The sequence below is a fragment of the Leucopleurus acutus genome (genome assembly GCF_964270905.1).
Source record: "Leucopleurus acutus genome assembly, chromosome: 4".
NCBI lineage: Eukaryota > Metazoa > Chordata > Mammalia > Artiodactyla > Delphinidae > Leucopleurus > Leucopleurus acutus.
The window spans coordinates 135035821-135058523 of record NC_139146.1 but is presented as its reverse complement, the minus strand read 5'-3'; the positions used below and the strand labels follow the sequence as shown (position 1 = coordinate 135058523).

General features: G+C 38.8%; 1 protein-coding gene across 7 annotated transcripts in view; it reads right to left on the bottom strand.

Annotated features, from left to right (window-relative positions):
* INPP4B (inositol polyphosphate-4-phosphatase type II B) overlaps positions 1 to 22703 on the bottom strand; it is a 583153-nt gene that overhangs the window by 234514 nt on the left and 325936 nt on the right. For 6 of the 7 annotated variants that reach the window (XM_082838508.1, XM_082838506.1, XM_082838512.1 and 3 more), the window contains 2 exons: positions 14504 to 14554; positions 4649 to 4728 (listed from right to left, as the gene is read on the bottom strand). In XM_082838508.1, the coding sequence (XP_082694634.1) occupies positions 4649 to 4728; positions 14504 to 14554 (131 nt within the window). Of the gene's footprint in view, positions 1 to 4648; positions 4729 to 13973; positions 14024 to 14503; positions 14555 to 22703 lie in introns of those variants that run through there. The other variant, XM_082838511.1, reaches the window with a different exon arrangement.

Genomic DNA, 22703 nt, shown 5'->3' with positions numbered 1-22703 from the left:
AGCCTTTCAAGCAGATCACAATCTATCACTCACTATTACTCCGAAAGTTACTTGTCTCAGATATACTCTAAAGCTTAGACTGCATTATATTCACTAATTTAGGTGGATTCCACTCGGAAATAAATGGTACCAGGTTCATATTTAGCATCCATAAAAATATAAGTCATCATCATGAATCAAAATCTCAACAAATAATTATTGAACCTCTCTACTATGTCACAGGCATATAAAATTGAATTTTAAGATTAAAACATTAATAAAAAGTAACTGAGGCCCCTAAAACTCTCCAAAAGATAGAATATAAAATGGAGAAGAAAGCAAAGATGCTATGAGACCATTAGCTTCCTATCAGGCAGCACAATAAAAGCAGAAGTAGCTCTGGAGTCAGACTCAACTGAATTCTAATCCTACTTGTACAGTTAGTACCTGCGGAATCTTAGACAAGTTGCTATAAAACTGGGATGATAAAGCTGCAGGGATTAAATGATATAGTGCAGGAGAAGCACCCAACATATCCCTTGCATGCTAGTAGATGATCAATAAATAACAAGATTTTTCATTAACAGTGTTATTAGTAATATCCACTGCAAGATGTTAACCCTGTTACTATTTTAAAAATTTGGTAAAGAACCTATTACTATAGTTAGCATATGAAAAATTCACGATAAATGCTCGTTGAATGAACAGTCACTGAATGAAGTCCGAACTGTGTGGAGATAGGCAACAAAGGTCAGACAAGGTCAAAGCACTTCTATCTGTCTCAGTTCTTCTGAGAAGGATTTCCTAAGAAAGAATTTTTATCGCTGCCTTTGCGATTGTTTGACTACTTTAAGAGCAACGTAATTTTTCCCCTGATCTCTAGCGCCATTGCCAGAGAAAGATATGCTTCTCCATTCTGTAATTAAATAAGACAGTATTATGATGTTCTAAATTTCTGCTTGTTATGATTCCAAGAGACTCGGGTCAGGTTGGTAGAACAAATAATTGTTAGGTGCTTGGGCAGTAAACCAGGCTCAGGGCCATGGTTCTGGGGTGAGAATAGATTCCCCAGGTTTCCCTTAGTCTCCATTCCCCCTTTATCTAGCAGGCTGGTTCTCACTTTCTGCCATCATGGCTAACATTCCTGAGTTCTCCATGGCCATTAACACTCATTAGGTCTTCATTTGCTATAAATCCAGGCACTGTGGTGAACTCAATGTGGAAGACACCTTGAACGAGTGGTCCTGGACCTCCGTCCTTGCTTTGTTCTGCCATTACCAAGTCACGTGACACAGGACATGTTTTAACTAGATCTCGGTTTTCCCCTTGGTCAATGGGGACAAAAAGTGAGTCATTAAGAGCACAGGATTTGTAGTCAGAAACGTGTGGCTTCACGCCTTGGCTTTCTTATGTTAAGAGCATTGTAACTTTGCGCAAATTACTTAACTGCTTTCTACACCTCAGTTCCTTAGTTTATAAAATGACAAAAGGAATAACCTCATACGCTGATAAGGGTCAATGGAACAACATCTCTAACATACTTATCAGAGCATAAAACACATAGTGTCTCATAGTATCTTCCCCCTCCACCTCCTCCTCCTTCTCTTCTCATTAGTATTACTATTATTGTAATATTAACCAGTGTCTTCCATGTCTGCAATTGTAATCCGCTATACAAGAACCTTAGCTTGTTTACAGTACAGTATGGAAGTCAGGAATAGATAGTAATGAGCTAGAAAACGAAACAGAAAGTATGATTCAGATCTAAAGGAAGTCAGAGTAGACAGGAACAACCAAATGTAAACTAGAAAAACAAAGCAGATGTCATATAAAGGTACCAGGGTTAATACTAAATAAAGACACCGATTGGGATACTAGAATGCTTAGACAGAAATTTAGTGGCTATGCATTAAAATGAAAATGAGTTACATGAGCAGGAACCACTTTCTATATCGGAGGCATTCTCCCCAATACATGCAAACAAATTTTAGCCTACAATTTCAAAAATGCACGGTACCATATTTCACGCAATTTGAGTCTAAGTCTATAAATAAGACACACACTTCTTGCCCTTTTAAGTTTTTTGTGGAAAATAAAAATTCAACTCAAACTCAAAAATTCCAGTTCACAGCACATAGGACAGGCCCCATTAAACTATGGTATTCCATGAAACTAGTTTGAGAGTTTGAAATCTGACTTACCTGATAAGAATAAGGGACAGTGAACACAAACAAAACCAGACTCACGATCCAAGAACGGTGCCGACAAATACGCCCTTACCCTTATTTCTGTGAATTTGTTTTACAGAAATCTGAGAATTCTACTCTTTAAAAATTATGACCCGAATGTAAAAGGAATAAAAGTCAGATAATGTCAGTGCAAAGGAATAGTAAAAACAAAACTAATAACCAAAAAAATGCTTCTCATCCCTGATCTAACGTTTTTCCGATTCAGTACCTCAGAGGTTGCCAAGTCATTGGAGAGAAGATAAATTACAACAGATGGAAAAACACGAAGCATCAGAAATCAGCAGGTTATGATAAGTCTATAATGTGTCTTGTTCATAGGGGGAGAAATCTACAAATTTGGCAAAGCGCAAAAAGGGAAAAAAATATTAACCTCGCCATTTCAAAGTTGGCTTTCAAAAATTATTTTTTCTAGAAAATGCAATGCTTTGTTGCTAAATTTGGTCTCCTTTTAGACAATCAAAATCAAATAAATAAGAATCAGGAGTATTCAAATCAAAAGTGGAAATGTGTCTTGATTTCCTCTAAATCTGGAATTGTTATATTCCTTTTTCCTTCTAAGTGTAGTACTCTAAACTAGCTCTTTCTGTTCCTATCCTTCCTCTAATTGTGTGTGTTCACATATTTTCATTGCACTAAGGATTTCTGGGTCCCTGATATCTGTTTCAAAGCCAGTGTCTAAATGTTGTGCAGAGGGCTGCGGACGTTAATGACAGTTATGATACAATCAACACTGCAGTCTGTGATCAGCAAGGTGAGGAATAAAGTACCATGCACCTTATATAGAAAACACGTGACCTGCTGGTGGTTCTCAGCAAGCTCAATGTCTGACATCTTATATCATGAATCCAGGGGCACTTGGGTCAAATCTAACTGCCATGCTAGATGGGTAACAGGTATCTTCTAGGATACCAGTGACAGTGGCAGATAGACATTTTAGCTGGCACTTACACACTTCCAACAGAAAATAAACACAGCAAAATTTTATTGGGAATAACACCACAAAACTATAAAGATTTTTAAATGCCGTCCCAAATAAAATGCAACAACAAAAAATGTTACAGCCGAAAGGAAGCCAAAAAGAAGATGACAGCCTCAGTAGAACCCTTCAACACTTATTTTTCTGCATGAACATGTGTTACTTTAAATTATTTTATACCATCTCTTAAGTCAAAATGCTAAACTGTAAGGATCAGGAAAAAGTCAGACAGGAGACAGCCAGCAGTACAGATTCCACCATAAACCATGACATCTACACTGAAATAAATTGGTTATAATGGGTCCTTAGGGGCTGGGCAGAGGGAAAACAAACTTGACACATTGTCTGTTCCCTGACAATGGTCTCTACATTGCATCAAAAGAAGAGCATCTTAAGATTTACAAACAATGTTCTCTACAATTTTTATATTCATTTATACTATATAAATATTGTAAGGCAGTGTTCTCCATGTATACATAATTTTAAAGTTATTATATGGTTAGAAAATAACATACTATTTTTCTAATTTATAATGAAGTTAAAAAGAAATGATTAATCTATTTAATACTCTTCTTAGTGTGAAAACAGAGTGCAGTTCCTAAAGATTGTTGTGTCATCTGTATCAAAACAGATTGTACACATACTCAAAAGCATCTCTGATCTGCTGTCTGTTGCAATGAGTCTGTTTTAACTTATACTTTATTTTTTTAACTTACAGTTTATATTTAATAGTATAGCAGCAAAATAAACTAAAAAAAGAGAATAATCAGCCTACCCTTTATTATCATAAATCTGCAAGTTGCCTCTAACAAACATATTTCAAGCCTAGAAACTCACTTGATTTAAAAAGTAACATTTTGATAAGTAACAGAAATATTATTTAGTAACATGCCCATCATTTCTATTTACTCTCTTACTTTCAAGAATTTTATCACCTTATTTTTTGAAGTTTCATTTCAAGTTTCATCACTTTATTTTTTATTTTATATTGAAGTATAGTTGCTTACAGTATTATATTGGCTTCAGGTGTACAATACAGTGATTTGATATTTTTATAGATTATGCACCATACAAAGCTATTATATTATTATTGGCTATATTCCCCTGCTGTACATTACATCCCTGTGACTTATATAACTGGTAGTTTGTACTGCTTAATCTCCTTCACCTTTTTGTCCATTCGCCACCCCTAACCCTCTGGCCACCTCTAGTTTGTTAATAATGTCATTTTTTTTCCCTACAAGAGCTGATAACTTTTGACCATGTGAAACACAGACTTGAATATGAACCTGAATAATTGCTGTTTCCCTGTAACTTGTTGCAGAGCAGAACGTAAGCTGTTTGAGAGTTGGCATCCAAACATCTGCAAGAATTGTGACTTTCAAACCCAACCAGCCTTCAATAAATATCACAGGCTGTTAAATTTAACAGCATTGAGACCCACCTCAGGCTCAGGGTCAGCACTTGCTCCTTGGACTTCAGTAGATCTCCGACTTTAAAACTGGCATAGCCCAGAAAGCTTCGCTGAAAATAAGAAAGAATGGTTTCCATTAACTTCTGAGGTTCTCAGAATTTTGTGTCACAGCAATCACACAAAACTAGTCTTCAGAGGAGTGAAATGTTAAATCTATTAGCCTGACAAATATTTCATTGACAGAATTACAACCATCAGTAATAGATGTCCACTTCATGGGGCGAGGTTGAGGGATGCAAATGCATCCTTCTCATTAAAAACAGAGATGAATAGCCAGGAAAATAACAAAATGTCTAACACAGAAGCCAGGACTTTTCCATGAACACATTTTCTCCCCACATGAAAACTGAGATAAAAGAAAAGATGACAGACGTTTAATATTTACCAATGCCGTCCTTGTTCTTATTAGAATTCCTCAAGTCATGGGCAGCAACAACTTTGTATTCCAGATATGAGCAAATCTGTTAGTTGGAGCTATTTTTATGTGGGATTCTGTGCAAGTTATAAATAGAAATGCTACATTTCTGCCCCATCACAGCAATGTTTAAAAGTATTTGTTTCCTTTGTTATTTCTACACTAGCATGGGACAATTTCACTCCAACACACAAAAAAGAATGGTACTTATTCAATAACATTTTCTAAAATTGCTTTTTTAACCTATCATACAGGGTGTTGACTATCTATGAATATATCTATCTTCTACACTCTCTGACTCATAATATAAAGAATAAAACACTAAATTGGTTTTTCTTTTCCAGGATAAAAATCTTTCATCTCTTTTTAATATTCCTGGCTGCTTGTGATTTAAAAGTCACAATATTATGGTATACCATAAATAAGATTTCTCATTCTCCTTTCAAGGTCAAGATGTAAACACGAAAATATCAGTATCAAACCCATATTATTACCTATACCATTGCTGCCTAACACACTGTAATACTTTACAAGAAGTCTACACTACATCTTCCAGAACATTCTCTCTTCATAGGTCTGTTGCCAGCCTGCCCTAGAATGAGATGCTGGACTTAAGTCAACTGGCTCTTTTCAGAGGAAAGTGCACAGTGATTCCATACATAAGAGGCTGCATCTACACAAAGTGATCCTTGAGCATAGAGAAGACAAGATTCAGGTCAGAATTCTTCTCCTTCTTTTCAAAGTTCTAACTTAGAAAAACTGGTTCAAAAATCGTAAAGGCAAACATTTGAAATACAAGTCGGTTGTAAGTGGGAGGTTGTAAGTTGGAGATGCCTATATGTTAGTAATGATAAAACCTAATTAATTCACTTGAAACTCGAAGAAGTGGTTTAGATACCAAGTCGCCAAATTGGGGATCATAGAAGACTAAATTATTAGGTGAAGAATGTTATGTGAAAACAGAAGATTTGTGGAAACAAGCTGTGATGACATGAATGCTGAGAGTGAATCAAGGCAGAGAAGAATTCCAAGAGCTGTATGAACAAAGCCAAAATCTAGGGTGACTTTTCAGTAAGGGGTAGAGAGTGTCTAGGAGAGACCCAGCTGAACAAAAGCACTTATGCCCCCTCAGCAGACAACCTACTAGGACGTCCCTGTATAAAAGGGCTCCCCTTCTCCACACTGCTCGTCTCCATTCCTTATCCTGTTGTATTTTTTCTATTGTCACTTAAATATTATGTATTTCATTGCTTATTCTGTCCTCCCCTCAAAATAAGAATTGAGATTTGAAGATCCACGACGAGCTTTGTTTTCTGGCAACCTCCCACTGCCTAACACACATTAGGTGTGTGATAAATAGTGACTGACAATAAATGAATGAATGAATGGCATAGACACTAGCTTTCAAGTAATTTATACTATCAGATATAAAAGAAATACTCCTTCTGCAGATATTTATAAACCATTATAATTCACTGACCTGTGGGAAATTAAAACAATTTTTTAGCTTGCGGATTGTATAACGTGGTAGTGAATTTCACTTTAGCATTTTGTATTTTAAAGAGATGTCTTGCTTATTTCTCTTTCACCGGTAATTAGGGTTATTAATTTAAATTCTACCCCTCACTCATTATCCTCACTTGAAGAAAATGCTCAACCCATTTGACCCACCGTGACCAGAAATGTCACGATGCCCCCAAATTTCAAGTTATTTCTTCTCCTTGCCTTTTGAGATTTCTGAAGGAAGGGATGGTTTTAGAATTAAGAAAACAAACTGCACATGCCATGAATGTTAGTGTGGTCTTTTCAGCAATAGAAGCAGCAGATGTCCCAGACGGGAATGTAGCAACGAGAGACAGGTGGAGGGGCTATTTTCAGACATGCGCCCCAGACACACCAGCAGGCACAGCTGCAAGTAGTCTGTGACCGCAAGTCATTGAATGTCTCTCCTGCCTACCAGGCCGGGAGCTCCTGTGGAAGCAGGACCTTGGCTCGTCCATCTTCTAGCTCAGCCCGTTGTCCGGAACAGAGAGGCTGCATGCTACGCCCACTGCTGCACTGAGTGTTTGCAGTGTGCCAAAATGGACGCCTGTGAGTCAACCTTTTCCATCACAACTGTCAGCCACGTGCTTAATCTCAAAGGATATTATCCTTTGAGAGAGAGCTTATAGAAATCATACAATCCGTTATAAATCAACTTAGGTAATGGCATTATGAAAGGGTGTCAAACCAGAGGAAGTGTTATTTATTCTAAAAATATTTTTTAAATTTATTCTAAAAATAACTGTACATGAGGACTACATGTCACATAAAATGCATTTAATAAAATCCCTCAGTTTAAAGACATTGCCTAATTGTTTCACATTGCGATACCGAACAATGGACTTGCCTATACTCTTACTTTCTAGCAGGTTTTTATGTGTTTGCTTCGCCTCAGTATAAATAAAACTAGGACCCTCCACACCCCTGAAAGTGGAAAACACATCATTCATTTACATGAATATTCACTGGACTCCTGGTCAAAGAATGAATTAGAGAGAAAACAGTCTTCTCTATTATGAAACCTGAATTCCCATGGAGGGAAAACGGCACACAATGCTAATGCAAAAGAATAACTTAATATAGAGTTATTTTATCTTTACTGTCACTTTAATCATAATCATAGAATTTAAGAAAATTATTTCAAAAAATCTGTTTATATTCCAAATATAACTCAGGGAACAATGTTTTCATCTCTCCTTCAGTACTGTTTCTAAAATTCTCATCTTCAAGGTTTTAAACTGGGAGATCCAATATCAGGGGAAAATTTAAAAACAAAGAAAAAAAAAATTAAAGTGTCACTAGAGTTGGAGCTCTGAAGTGTAGTTCTAAATCCATGATTATGTCCAAAAATGGAAATCTGGGCAATTAAATCACTTCTCCCAGCCCCCAGGCTGGCTGTCCACTGACGGGCACTGTCAACCTCCGTTTGTCTGTCTTCTCTCTCACAAATCTGGGACTTGGACAAGTTACTCCACCATACTAGGCCTTAGTTTCTGGATGAAAATGTTGCATAGGATAACTGTATCTTTCTCATTGTTATTGTTATAAGAATTAAAGTAATCCAGGCAAAGCACTTAGTACATTGCTGGGAAAATAGGAAGCACTGCATAAATATTAGCTTGCATAGTACTTAAGGAAAATATGCCCAGAAGTCAGATGACTTAAATATAAGTCCACTTCAAATACTTTTTGGAAAAGGCCGAGTATTTTTAAAAAAAAGTCTATGAGAAATTCCTATTATAAAAAAGAAAAATGTATGTTTAAAAATAAAAGTTAGATTCAGGGAAATATAAACTAGAATAAATTCTAGTGAAAAAAAAAGATACGAAAGTTATGTGGTCCTTTATAGTTCTTAGTGTTGAGCACACGTTACCTATAATTCCTTATAGCTCAAATTTTTATTAGATCATGTGGAATGTTTATCAGAGGCCAAGAAATGTCTGAATGAAATCAACAAACATTAAGACTTATTAAGACATGGCCAGTCTGTAGATGAAGAGACAGGAACCCATGGGAGTTAACTGGCTTACACCTGGTCACAGAACTAGTTAATGTGCAGAAGCCAAGTTAGAATCCGGGTTTCTCGCTCTTCAGTCCAGAATTCTTTCATCCCCCTCACGCTGTGCCTCATTTCCAGGACAGGTGGCAATTCCCTTTCCTTCTGACAGGCTCTCTGCCTGCACTCTGTGCGGCTCTGACCTTTCTTGCCTGCTCATGACAATGCAACACTCACCATTATCATTCTGGTGCAGGCACCCAAAGCAGATGATCATTAAATTGCTAGATGCACGATTTCAATCACTCACCTGGCTGGAGAGTGATATCAAGCAGGGTGGAGAATGCAGGGCACCTGTCTCAATCCCTGGCTCTGCTCTATGGGGAGCGTACAAATAAACCGTTCATCCTGCCTGCCCTGGTGGGGACTCAGCGCAAGTCACAGACAACCAGAATGCTCAGCAGGGTTGCATACTTGCCTGAAGCAGGTCCTCCATGGTCTTGTTCCCCTGGTACTACACAAGGATCCAGAGGAAGTGCTCCTCCATACACATACCTCCATCACCTATGTTCATCTCACAAAGCCTTTATTCAAAGTTTAGGTTTCCTTTATACTACAACTTTCATAGATCTCCCAAGTTTTTCCAAGTACTGTCCAGAGCTGCATTATCCAGCATGTGCACTAGTTTGTGGCTACTGTGAGTTGAGTTGTGTTCTAAGTGTAAACACAAATCAGATTTATAAGATGTGATATGAAAAACGGAGTGTGAAATATATCATTACTGATTTCTGAATTGATTACATTTTGAAATGATAATATTTTACATATATTGAGTTAAATAAAATATTACAGCTAATTTCACCTGTTTTCTTGTTACTCTTTTAAAAGCATGGGCTGCTAGAAAATTTTAAATTACATATGTGGCATGCATTAAATTTCTAGTAGACAGTGTTGTTTTTTTATTTTTAATTTTTATTGGAGTATAGTTGCTTTACAATGTTAGTTTCTGCCATACAGCAAAGTGAATCAGTCATACGTATACATGTATCCCCTCTTTTTTAGATTTCCTTTCAATTTAGGTCACCACAGAGCACTGAGTAGAGTTCCCTGTGCTATACAGTAGGTTCTCATGAGTTATCTATTTTATACATAGTAGTGTACATATGTCAATCCAAATTTCCCAATTCATCCTCCCTCCCTCCTTGGTATCCATAAGTTTGTTCTCTACATCTGTGTCTCTATTTCTGCTTTGCAAATAAGTTCATCTGTACCATTTTTCTAGATTCCACATATAAGCGATATTATACAATATTTGTTTTTCTCTTTTTGACTTACTTCACTCTGTATGACAGTCTCTAGAAGACAGTGCTGGTTTTTGAGGGTAAATGAAGATATCCATAATACTCTGACATATTCTCATAAAACTATATACTGGAACTGTGGTGTAGGTTTTAAACGGTCTTTGAAAACAAGAAGTTTATATGGTGACGCAGGCTGATACACAGCATCTCCTGCACATAACTTACAGGATGGGCCCTTTTTCATACTTTTGTACAGGTACTGTGTCTTCCCCCTCTACCCTAACAGACATGGTTGTGTGGTTTCCCACTCTATAGGAAGGGACAGAGGGTACATGAACTACATGCGCTGAAAAAATACATGACAAAGAAAAAAGAACTGAGAGAATATCTATTACAACTTGATGAACAGTCCAAAGAACACATTAAAATGCAATTTAGGGCAAAGTCATATATTATAAAATTACATCTTTACTATGAATCTACCTCACAAGGTCTCAGAGCACAGACTGGTATCTGCTTGACTAAGTCATCACCAAAGGTGTGGTTTCATCTAATAGATGCTGCTGAAGAATGCAAAGAAATGTATAGAACATATTTGAAAGATTTATAATAAAAAATTTTAGCTGATTTTTTAAATTGGAGTACTTAGTGGCTAGAGTCCATGGCACATTGTAATGGCAGAGCCATTACCTGCTCTATGTTCTTGGCCAAGAACTTAAATTCTCAAGAATTTTTTTCAGTGTCCAAAAAAATATTTTGGAGGAGTGATGAGATGTATATTAATCAGCGGTACTTCACAGCTGCTCAAGGCGTGACAATTTTTCTCTATCCAGAATATCATGTGCTCTGAGGGTGTTAGAAAAGCCAAGGCATGCTGACTTGTTCTTATTTAGACTCATTCTTATCATGCTTGAGATTTAGTTTGGTAATATAATTACCATTTTATTGATTTCTGATGTGTCATAAAATGTACTCGATTCTTACCATGTTATTGCAATTATTTTTAGACACCCCCTCCCTTTTTATTCTGCTGCTTCTAAAAAAATATAAGATGGCTGGCAAACCAAAATCATGGTATGCTTCCTAATGCATTCAATACATATATCATGATTTGCTAATTTCTGGGCACAGAGCTAGGGCTATTAAAGTAAACAAAATACACATGATCTCTGCAAACAAAATATACATGATCTTTGCAATCAAAATAAACTAGTCTTTTGTTAAACAAAATACTAGTTTAACATCTAGTAGGAGAGTGGAGACATTACTAATAAATAATACCCATTCTGCCCAAGTTGCATTCCTAATAGCATCTTGATTTTGTTTAAATGGGAATTGTATCCCGATTCCCTTCTACCCAGGGACTCTGATCGTCTCAGTGATTATGTAAGCGGTGGGACAGTTGGCCCTCTGTACCCTGGGGTGCAGAACCACTGATATAAAACCCGCAGATATGCAAAGCCAACTGTAAGGGACTTGAGCAGCCATGGATTTTTGGTATCCGAGGAGGATCCTGGAACCAATCTCCTGAGGATATTGAGGAACGACTGTATACCAGTTGAGTTTTCCTTTCCAGAATTGAAGGAACAGGATGAGTTGCTCAGAACCTTTTCAATTTGGAATGTGATACCTGGACGTGTAATGGTCAGACTGTACAACACTTTAAGAAAGGAGAAGCAGGACAATGGACAGAGACTGGTTGCTTTAAGTCCTTTTGAGTAGATGGAGACTTGGGCAGTTTCCCCATGACTTTTCTTAACATGAGAAGAACAAGTCTGTTACCTACTCTTCATCCAGTTACTTGCTTCTGAATGCATTCCTAACTGATACAATAGGCATGTCAGAGAATGCCCACTGAGAAGCTTCTTTTGGTCCAGGAATTATAGATGAGTCTTTGTCAAGGATGAGGACACAAGATTACAAATGTTCCACATGATAAGTTCAGAAAACCTCATCACAGTGCCTAAAAGGAGCCAGTTTAGAGAAACTGGTCTATTAGTAACCACAACACAGCCAGTTCATATAAAGGTAGTGCTGGAAGAGAGAGGTCAGAACTTGGGGAGGATACAATTTAGGAAATGAAGCAGATCTCTCTCTTCATTACCCTCAGGAAGACATCTTGATCTCCAAGGCCAAAACCAAAGTCATGGGAGTATGGACCCAAAACATGACTTATGAAGCTTGAAGGTGTCCAAACCATCTCTACCTCTGCTGTGTTGGGAACCGGTGATCGTGTCTCCTTTGGGAATCATTGATTATCTAGTACCCGATGCTGCTGGGGCTCATAGAAACGGTCAGAAGAGACATGGTTCAGCCAGAACCAGATCCCCCACGATGGGAAAGTATACAATGGGAAGGGGCCTCCAAGGCCTCCAGAAATACCTATATTTGTGCTCACAGGAGAGCCAGCATTTCACTCTGCCACAAAGAGAACTCGGGCAGCATTATGCTGAGAAGCATAAAAACCAGCATAAAGGGCACCACACCTCATGGTGGGCAAGCACAGAAGGAACCTCTCCCCTTTCCTTTCTCCTGAGTAACTGAGCAATGAGAGGAGGAAAGGGGAGAATGTGTGAGGATGGACCATTCCCCCTCCCCCCAACACAAGTTGCTAGAAGCGCAGAGTTGTCTACAGCCTGTAGCAGGAAATGGTGGAGGAGAGGGTGGAAGAGAATAATTTAAAATCAGAGAAGAGACTCAAGTTTTAAAATGAATAAGATGCATTCCATTCCAAGAACTTGAATGAGAGAAAAAATAGGGGGGAAATTCATACAATTAGGCCAAGATGTCATTAAAATCTCAAGCAAGGAGGATTTAACACAGAGAAATTGTGGGAGTGAGCAGTTGGAGGAAAATAATTAAACCAGCTCATCTTTCTTGAACCTCAAAAAGTAAATGGGAATTTTTTTAAAAAAATGATTAACTTATTAAGAGTTATAAATTTCATTCTTTTTTTTTTTTTGCCATTTGCAGCAACATGGATGGACTTGGAGGGCATTATGCTAAGTGAAATAAGTCAGACAAAGAAAGACAAATACTGTATGGTATCACTTAACATGTGAAATGTAAAAAACACAACAAACTAGTGAATAAAATAAGAAGCAGACCCACAGATACAGTGAACAAACTAGTGGTTATCAGTGGGGAGAGGGAAGGGGGAGGAGCAAAATAGGGGTGGGGGAAAAGGGTTATTATGGGATTATATGAAATCATGTGTGTGAAACATTTGAAAATTGTAAAGCACTATAGATTTTTTTTTTAATTTAAAAAAAGAGTTACAAATTTCAGAAGGCCTTACATTATATGAAGGAACTGTAAAGGGTGTGAGGACGGCTTGCACTGGCGGTTCTAGTTTGAAGGAGGACGTCTGAGTGGTCGTAGGCAAAAGGCCTGTGACCCGAGTCCTGAGCTGGGAGAGAGCACCACTGGGCAGCCAGGCAAGGAGACTGCATGTGTCCTGCAGGGAGAGAGGCCTGAGGCTGGGAGGACTCGCTGGTTCCTTGGGAGAAACTCTAGCAGCCCAGGTAGTCTTGGCACCAAGACTGGCGGTGGAAGTGAGAGCAGCACAAGAGGCTGAAGGGACTGGCAGGAAACAAAGCATGAAGATTCATTTAAGTCAAAGAGAGTTATTCAGCCTGTTCCAGGAAGAAACTAGAAGGCTGCGTTTGGCATGAGAGAGCACGAAGTACCCTTTTCCTTCCCCTACGCTGAGAGATGCAGAGGTGGCTGACTCACTTCTCAGCCAATGCAAGGCACGCTTTCTGGAGGGTCCCCTTAGCAGGTTGGGATGGCAGCTGTTGCCAATGAGGAAATGAATGCTACCTAGTACAGGGCTCCCCACACCCACCGGAAGAAGGTTGCCAACTGCCTGTAGGATTTCAGAGAATTTCAAATAGGCCTTTCAGTTGGCAGGGCCTCTTAGACTCAATTTACTTCTGGACTTTTTCCACCTTTCTGAATGCAGGATCCCAGGGACCAGCCTGCTGGGCTGTTCTTCAGGAGCCTCCATTGCCTACTGTAAACTTGTCCAAGCAAAATTACCTGTTACTCTCTTGCTCTCCCAACTTGTAAAAGCTTGAGATGCAATGGCTCAGATGCAGCAGGAAAACCTCAGCTGGGTTTTCCAGCACTGGGCTGCACTTCGGTGGCATCTTCTGTTTCAACCCGCCCTACAGTGTTGAAGCTGCTGGACGCAGAAAACATCCCAGTCCCACGGCTAGTCAGCCCTCTGCGTCCTTGCGGAAGCGGTCGAGCTCACACCTGCAATTTCCCAGCCTCCTGTTGGTCCTGGAATGTTGGCTCCGACTCACATCTCAGTACCTACAGGGCAATTTCTAGACTCATCTCTAGCCAGCTGAACTAAATAAGAATTCACTTGAGGATGATTTTCAGGAGACAAGGAATGAAGTCCATGCAATTCCACAAATATGTGACCGTGTCTCCTTGCAGGTCACACTCTATTAATTTAACTCAATTTTATTTGTCAGCTAGAAGGCAGGAGGCCAGAGAAAACCCAAATGATTAGCTTAGAAATGATGTGTGTGCCTTTTGGAAACAAAAGAAACACTTACCCCAACCTCTGGCGGGGGATCCTTATGTTCAGGGAGGACACTTGTTCTAACCTAAGGAGAAAAACAAACATTTTCTGTATGACTTTGGAGTAGAAACCAGTGCAGAAGCTTCACACGGGTGCTGTTTGCATTTTCCCTCATCTGGCATCAGTTCAGACTCTGTGGTTAATCATTACTGAAGGTACCTGTGTATGACATCCACTGTGGGCAACAACGATGCTATCTTTTTATAGTTCCTGAATTTCCTGAGGTTCTTAAGTAGACAGAGCTCATCCCATCACTCCTTGTCAAATACAGAGATATCTGGGCTTTAGGTGAATCACTTTTAATCTCCTTGAAAAGCAAAGCTCATTCAACATTCCAGGGAAAGGACAGAGTTGGCATAGAGAATGTCATTCCATGAATGCTTATAAATATTTATTCTCTTTTAGGATATCTCTCTCTCTTGAGAATTCTGGGCCAAACTGTGATATACCATCATCTAGATTCCTTTGAAAACTAATTCTTGATTGTGGGAGAGGATAATAGTGTAAAATAGTCATTTGGGGAAGCTTTTCATATGTTTAAAAAGCATTCCTGGTGAAAAATCAACTCCTTAGATGATAAGTAGACATATTTCTTCTAGTGGGTGGTGATCCTCAACCCTGGCTGTACGTTAGAATTACCTGGAGACCTTTCAAACTACCTGTGCTCTTTCCTGTCCATGGATATTGACCCTAATGTACAGTTACGAGTCTATGATTCTCTATTTAAGAAAAAAGATGTTTCCGATAAAAAGAAGTCACAATTATCTTTCTCACTTACGAAAAAGCTAGTAAAAGCAGGAAGAAACATAAAACCTAAACCTAGTATATCTAAATTTGAAGTAAGGATGAGATAAACAAGTTAAATGAATACACAGCAACATACAAGAACACTGTGTTTAACTGGAGAGCAGAGGGGCTGCGGGGAGGGATGGGAGAGAGGAACCCAGGAACATATAATGGATCAACATTTTAGGGGGTCATTTTAACAAAATCCCTTTGGAGGTGCAGCAAGGGCAATCATACTTCTTTGTTTCTTTATGACAGATCCAGCATTATCACTTGTACAATCTGTCAGTCATTATGACTCAAAATTATCACACAAAATAATGATGGGAGAGACCCCCACAGAGTAAACACAATTTACAGAACATGCTCAGCTCAGGATTTCATGACAGAGAGCTCACTGTTTAAGAGCATTTCCAGGTTGGTAGCTGCATTAACGTTCTTTGGTCCCGAATGTTCAGAGGTACCCTTCAGTCTCATTATCTGGAAATTAACAGCTGGCCTCAAAGGATGAGGAAGCTTGGAAACTATATATTAATATATAGCATGCTGTAATGGACCATATAGTGTGTGTGTGTGTACACACATAGACTATATAAATACAGTGTGTGTGTGTGTGTGTGTGTGTGTGTGTGTACAGACTATATACATAGCATGTGTAATATACACACACTATACACATATATACATATGTATACTAGAATACATTATATACATAGTGAATAAATTATATACAGAGTGAATAAATATTCACATACATGCAACTCATACACACACATATATATGTGTATATTTATACATCATTTTAAGAAAATATTTGATATCCAAATAACATTACCCAAAAGTATATATAAATATAGTATATGTATATATACATGTATAGACTATATACATAGTGTGTGTATATACACACACACTATATACATATATACATATCAGAATGAACTACATATATAGGGAATCTTCACATACATGCAACTAATACACACATGTATATATGTGTATATTTATATATCACCTTAAGAAAATATTTGACATCCAAATAATATCATCCAAAGGGATATATAACTACAGTATGTGTGTGCACATATATATACATATATGTATATATTTATATGGACTATACACATAGTGTGTGCATATACATAACACTATATACATATATATACCAGAATGAACTATATATACAGTGAATAAATATTCACATACATGCAACTCATACACTAATATATATGGGTATATTTATATATCATCTTAAGAAAATATTTGACATCCAAATAACACCATCCAAAGGGATATGCTTGAATTTAGAAATAAAGTGAAAGAAGTCCGAAACTGTTAAACATATGTAGAACTGCATATAGTGTGTGTGTGTGTGTGTGTGTGTGTGTGTGTGTGTGTGTAGACAATGCAATCTAATGTTGGACAAAGGTAGAATAATAGTGACAATTCCTGCAACACCGTCATTAAACTCCTAAATTTAAATTGATTTTATCATTATAACATTTATTTCTTAAATGTTAAATAAATATGAATAAACTATATAGAAAAAAAGATTTTTAACACAAAGGTGTATACTATGAAAAAGTCTAAAGATATTCACAGACTGGTTTGCCATATCCAGTGTGTGCGTGTGTTTGTGTGTGAAGGAGAGAGAGAATGAATTTCACTTTACATAATAAAAGTATTTTTGAAAAGTACATGTACATCACATTTTATTAAATCATGGCATGTTTAAATCACTAGCAGAGCTCTTGATTTAGAGGAACTGAAAGACAAAATTACAAATCAATTTTAAACTGTATAAAGTCAAATTTTTATAGGAAATGTTTGATTAAGTCAGCATGTATGTACAGTTCTAAAACCTTTATATTTAAGGTCAGAACTACTTATGTTTAGCATATAGGTTACATATCGAGGATGCTTTTCTTGCGTTATCGTACAACCCTCTTCACAGTGAACACAAACTAGGTGGCAAACACTGGGTTTGCCAGTGAATAAGGTCCCATTCCTTCTCCTCAGGACTTCAGAGTCTGGTGGGCAGGACAAATGTATAAATAATCCAGGACAATGCTGTAAATTCTATAATGGAAATGTGAGCATTTTCCTGTCTGCATTCAGAGTGAAGAGTAACTAGTTCAGCCTGTAAGTGTCGGGAGAGGCTTCACAAAAGAGGTGGTCTGGGTTTTGAACAATGCGTAAGAGTTTTAGGTAAAGAAGGATGCGACAACTAAGCAAGGTGTTATGTATCAGGCATGCAGCATGGAGTCATAAAAGCCCATCTGTGTTTGGAAAAGAGTGAGTAGTCTGATGATGCTATAACATGGGGGCCTCTAGGGATGTGACAAAAGCCGACTGTGTTTGGGGAGAGAGGCTGGGGGCCATTTGTTGTAGAGATCCACCTATCATGTTATAGAATCGGAGCTGTATGCAATTTCTAGGAAATCTAGCAAGGTGTTCAAGTAGAGGAGTGACACGATCGGAGCCCCTTGAATCATCCCAACTCTGCCCAGACTCACGTCGGAAGAATTATTTAACCTCTTTACGCCAGTTGCCCTTTGCCTTTACGTCCGCTATCTTTAACATGGGGTTAATAAGAGACGCCACAAGTTGTCACGAGTATGACATCTTTTCAGCACTTAGAACAGTACTTAACACAGAGAGGGAAGGAGGGAGGAAGTGAGAGAGAAAGGGAAGGAGGAAGAGAAGAAGTGATGGGGGGGAAACAAGAAAGAAGACAAAAGAGAGAGGGAAGAGATGACAGAGGAAAGATGGGAGGAAGCAGAGAGACAGGGAGACAGGACCAGAGGGAGGAATATGTCACTGAAAAAAAAAAAAACCCATAAATAAACCCTGGATAGATTTAGCTGAGACCTCTTGGTGAGAAAGGGATGAAGCAATGGCTGTTACTGTAGCATCTGGAATATTCCAGTTCATCGGCAATGTCATGCCTCCTGAGATTTACTGGCCTTCCTTAGAAATTCATTTTCCCTTTTTTGGTCTTATTAGCAGTTCTTCTCCCTGTTTTTCTTCACCATACCCCTCCCTGTCTCCTGTCCCTTCCTGGAAGATAAGAATGTCTGCCTGACTACACATTTAGAGTTCTTATAACATCCTTTTGTCTGGATTTTTATGATATGAAATAAAGCAAGAAAGATCAATTACTAGAAGAGGTCATGTAGAAAATTATATATTCCGTCTTGAATATTTCTTAAGGTTCCTGTAAAACAAATTCATTTCCTTCTCTATCAACTTCATAAGCTCAACATTCTATGCACTAAATTTACCCTGAAAAAAAAAAAGAAACAACCAAAGGAAAATCAGGTAGCATAGTGCGAGTGACACTCTTTCATCAAATCCTTATAGATTAGTTCATAAACTTTGTTTCCAAGCAAGAGGCTACTTGGGCTCCCATTGAAGTGGCTGAACACAGCACTCCAGTCCATGGGGGACAACTTATTAAAAGAGTCACCCTTGCTACAAAGAGGCTGGGCACAGCTACCCTGAGCCAGGGAGGAGGGTGATTACTGTACTTTTCATAGGTGAGTGGTGCTAGGATACCGTTGGGTAACCAGATCCACAGGGAGGCCGTGCTGCCATGATGCTGTGCAGCAGGTTGTCCAGGCCTGGACCTCACTGGTAGGTGAGGAAGGAGCAACCTTCCCCTGGAAGGCGGAATGGAAGATGTTGGCAATAGTGGAGGAATACCTCGGGGCAGGGAGAAAGCCCAGGTTCTTTCCTCAGACTACTGTCATATCTGATAAGATCTCAGATAATGAATGTGTCATTGAAACACATCCCTTTTTTCTAATAAATGCATTACTCTTATTCTTTCTGTATCTCGAATTAAAATATAGAATATCATCACATTTACTTGTTCCACTTGGAATGAGATATAGAATTGCCTTAATGTTCAAACACATGGAAATCTGACTGCAACAGAAATGTTTAGCCCTCTTGCACAATATGAATTTTTGGAGAGGAAGCTGCTCAGTCAGGATTATATTTCCTAGGATGACTTGTATTGACAGATAACCATGTAACTAGTTCTATCAATAAAATATAAGTGATGTTTGCCGCATCTAAACTGGATTTTTCAGAAGTGGATCTAGAATGCCCTCTCCATTGTCTCTTTAGGTGACTGCAGAGCTGCACCTGGTCGCAGAATGACGACATAAAAGAAAGCCATCCACCATCCATCACTACCAGTATTAGGCTATCAAATGATTGGTTAGCTTTCTAGTGCTGTGTAAAAAATAACAACAAACTTAGCTGTTTAAAACAACATTCACTTATTAGTTCACAGTCTGTATGTCAGAAGTCCAGGCCTGGTATGGCCGGGCTCTCCCATCCAGTCCTACATGCAAGGCTCAAATCAAGGTGGCAGCTGGCCGCATCCTCATCTGAAAACTTGTCTAGGGAAAGGTCAGCTGCCAGCTCCCGCAGGCTGTTAGCAGAACTCAGTTCCTTGCAGCTCTAGCACTGAGGTCCCTGTTATCTTGATGGCTGTCAGCTGGACGCTGCTATAAACTGTTGGAGGTGACCCTCATTCCTTGCCGTGTGGCCTCCTCCATCTTCAAATCCAGCAATAAAGAATCTCGTTTGCATCAAACCTTCTTGCACTTCAGATCTTCAGATTATGTAAAACATGTACATGGGGTGGTACCTTGGGGCCATCTTAGAAGTCTGTCCACCACAATGATAAGAGCTAAACATCCATTGTGCTGAGACACTGAATTTTGATGTTTCCATTTGTTTCAGTGGCCAGCATAACTCAGACCTCCCACTGGTTGTAAATGAAATTTTGAATTCAGTTTATGGCTATGAAGAAATGAAGCAAAATAGGTCATATTAAATCCTAATTCAGTATTCTAATGTCAACAAACATGCATTAACTACTTATTATGACCCAGCCACTATTATAAACACTGGCAATCTCAGAGATTAAGAAGACGTCATATTCCTATAGGCAATACTAATAACATGGTTAAGAGTCAAAGTATGCAATAATAATTGTTAAGCATTTTCAATTGTCTGAAACCTATCAGCCACTCAGATATTGATTTTCCAACTGTGGATGGGGAAAATGATCTATGCACAAATGCCAACAATTTAGACCACAGAATATTAGAGATGGAAGGGGTCTTAGAGCTAACCTAGAAAAACTACCTACGCAATGTGAAATTTTTATCTGAAATATGCCTGAGAAGTACATTTAAAATTTCTCCTTGAACATGTTTAGTCTCTAATTTACTATCTCACTAATTAGTACGGTAGAGATAGTGTTACAAACTCACATACCCAAAGGCTCCAAGCAGGTTAAATTAATGAAAGAAGTGAACTGGGTGTGAGAGACAATAGGGATTGTAGAAGACTCTGGCAAAGTAGAAATCACATGCCCAGTCTATAAGGAGCAGCAACTATCTAGCTTCAGATGATAAAAAATTCCCAAGAAAAAGTTATTCAACTATCAACTGTGGGTAAATCCTACTTCCTTTGCAGGTGGGCTGTGACCAGCATTTACTTACTTTTACCAGAAATGGGCCTGGTAAATGAGGTGGGTGATCAAAGCAGGTCCAGTACTATTTTAGTAAAAATAAATAAACAAATAAAAGTGCTACCCTAAAACAGTTGTTCCTAATCTTGACAACACATTGGAATCATCCGGCATAATTTTAATGCCAATTTCCAGGCCACATTCTAGAATAATTACATCAGAATCTCTGAGGGAAGGGTCTGTTCCAGCATCAGTGTTTTTCAATGCTCACTCCCCACTTGATTCCAATGTGTAGCCAAAGTTCAGAACTACTGATCTAAAATAAATGAGCTTTTTTGAGTGTGAGCCTCACAAATTCCAAATACTATACGAGTTCACAAAAAGGCACTGTGCAATGGTCAAGTGATAGAATAAGTCTTCCTTTGGAAAAGATTTTTTTTTAAAGTTAACAGAATGTCAGAGCTGGAAGTGATCTTAAACATTTATTGGGCAATTTTTCGTAAATTCCAGTGTACACACTCATCACCTACTGGTCTGTAAGCTGGTCAGGAGGATGGTCTGAGGACTGTCCCCTAGAAGCTTGTTATAGAAATGCAGAATCTCAGGCTCATTCCAGACATACTGAATCAGAGTCTTCATTTCATCAAGGTTCCCATGTAATTCATACACATGTTTATGGTCTGGTCTAGAGTACTTACGAGTGAAACAGGTCACAGATGAGAATGGCAGATATTCATTTGCACTTAAACATGCTTAAATAAGTAATGGGATTTATTCTTCTGGTTATGAAGGTAATTAGTCACTTTTTTAATGTCAATCATCTGTAGAGCTCCAGATAATATTTTCTTTCAGACATGTCTTTCCTTTGTTATGCTTTGTTACATCATGTCATGGGGAAGGGGTTGCTCTTGTCATCAAGTCAGGGATTGATTTGGGCCAGAGCTAGTCTGGAATTCTAGTAAGACTCGGTGTTGTAGGCTGAATCTCCACTTTCCCAACCTGTCTACCCCCAATCCGACGCTCCCTCTACCCCCAATCCCAAGCTTCCCCAGTCCCAAATTCTTATGTTGAAGCCCTGAGCACCAGTACCTCAGAATGTGACTATCATTGGAGACAGGGTGATTAAGTTAAAATGAGGCCACTAGGATGGGGCACTCATGCAATAGGACCTGTAACTTGACGAGAAGAGGAAGAGACACCAGGGGCGCAAACACAAAGGGATAACCATGTGAAGAGGCAGCAGGAGGGTGGCCATCTGCAAGCCAAGGAGAGAAGCTTCAGAAGACCTCATCCCTGCCAACACCTTGATCTTGGACTTCCAGAGTCCAGAAATGTGAGAAAATAAATGTCTGTTGTTAAAGCCGCTCAGCCTGTGGCACTTTTTCATAGCAGCCTTAGCAAACTAAGCCACTCAGTCTACCTGTGTTGTAGGGTACGGCCTTCCGTAACTTTCAGCTGACAGCCTAACTGGTCTTTGCTCCTCAGTCCTTGAAAGGATGCTGGAGATCCTTAGATGTCTCAGTGTACCGCTTTTGTACTGGGCCTCAGCTTCAACGTCTGGCAAATGTCTTTAGAGACAGACCAGCCGTGAGTTCGAGTCCCTTCTGTTCTCTAAGTTTGTCATTTCAGCTACACATGAAAACCAGAATCTCTGCTGGGTTCTGGGCCTGGCAGCTGCCACCTTGTGTTTAGCAAAGACAGATGCTCAGACTTCTAGCTACAGAGAGAATCTGTAATCGCCCCCAGGTGAGAGATGGCTTTTTAGTCCCTCATTGTCAATTCAACACTCCCTCTAGGGCTGTGGCTCATGCCTGGTTTTGGTTCCTTTCCCTGGTTTCCTAAACACTGTGAAACCGTGGGAGGTTTCACTCTGCTTTGTATAAGCTTTTGGCCT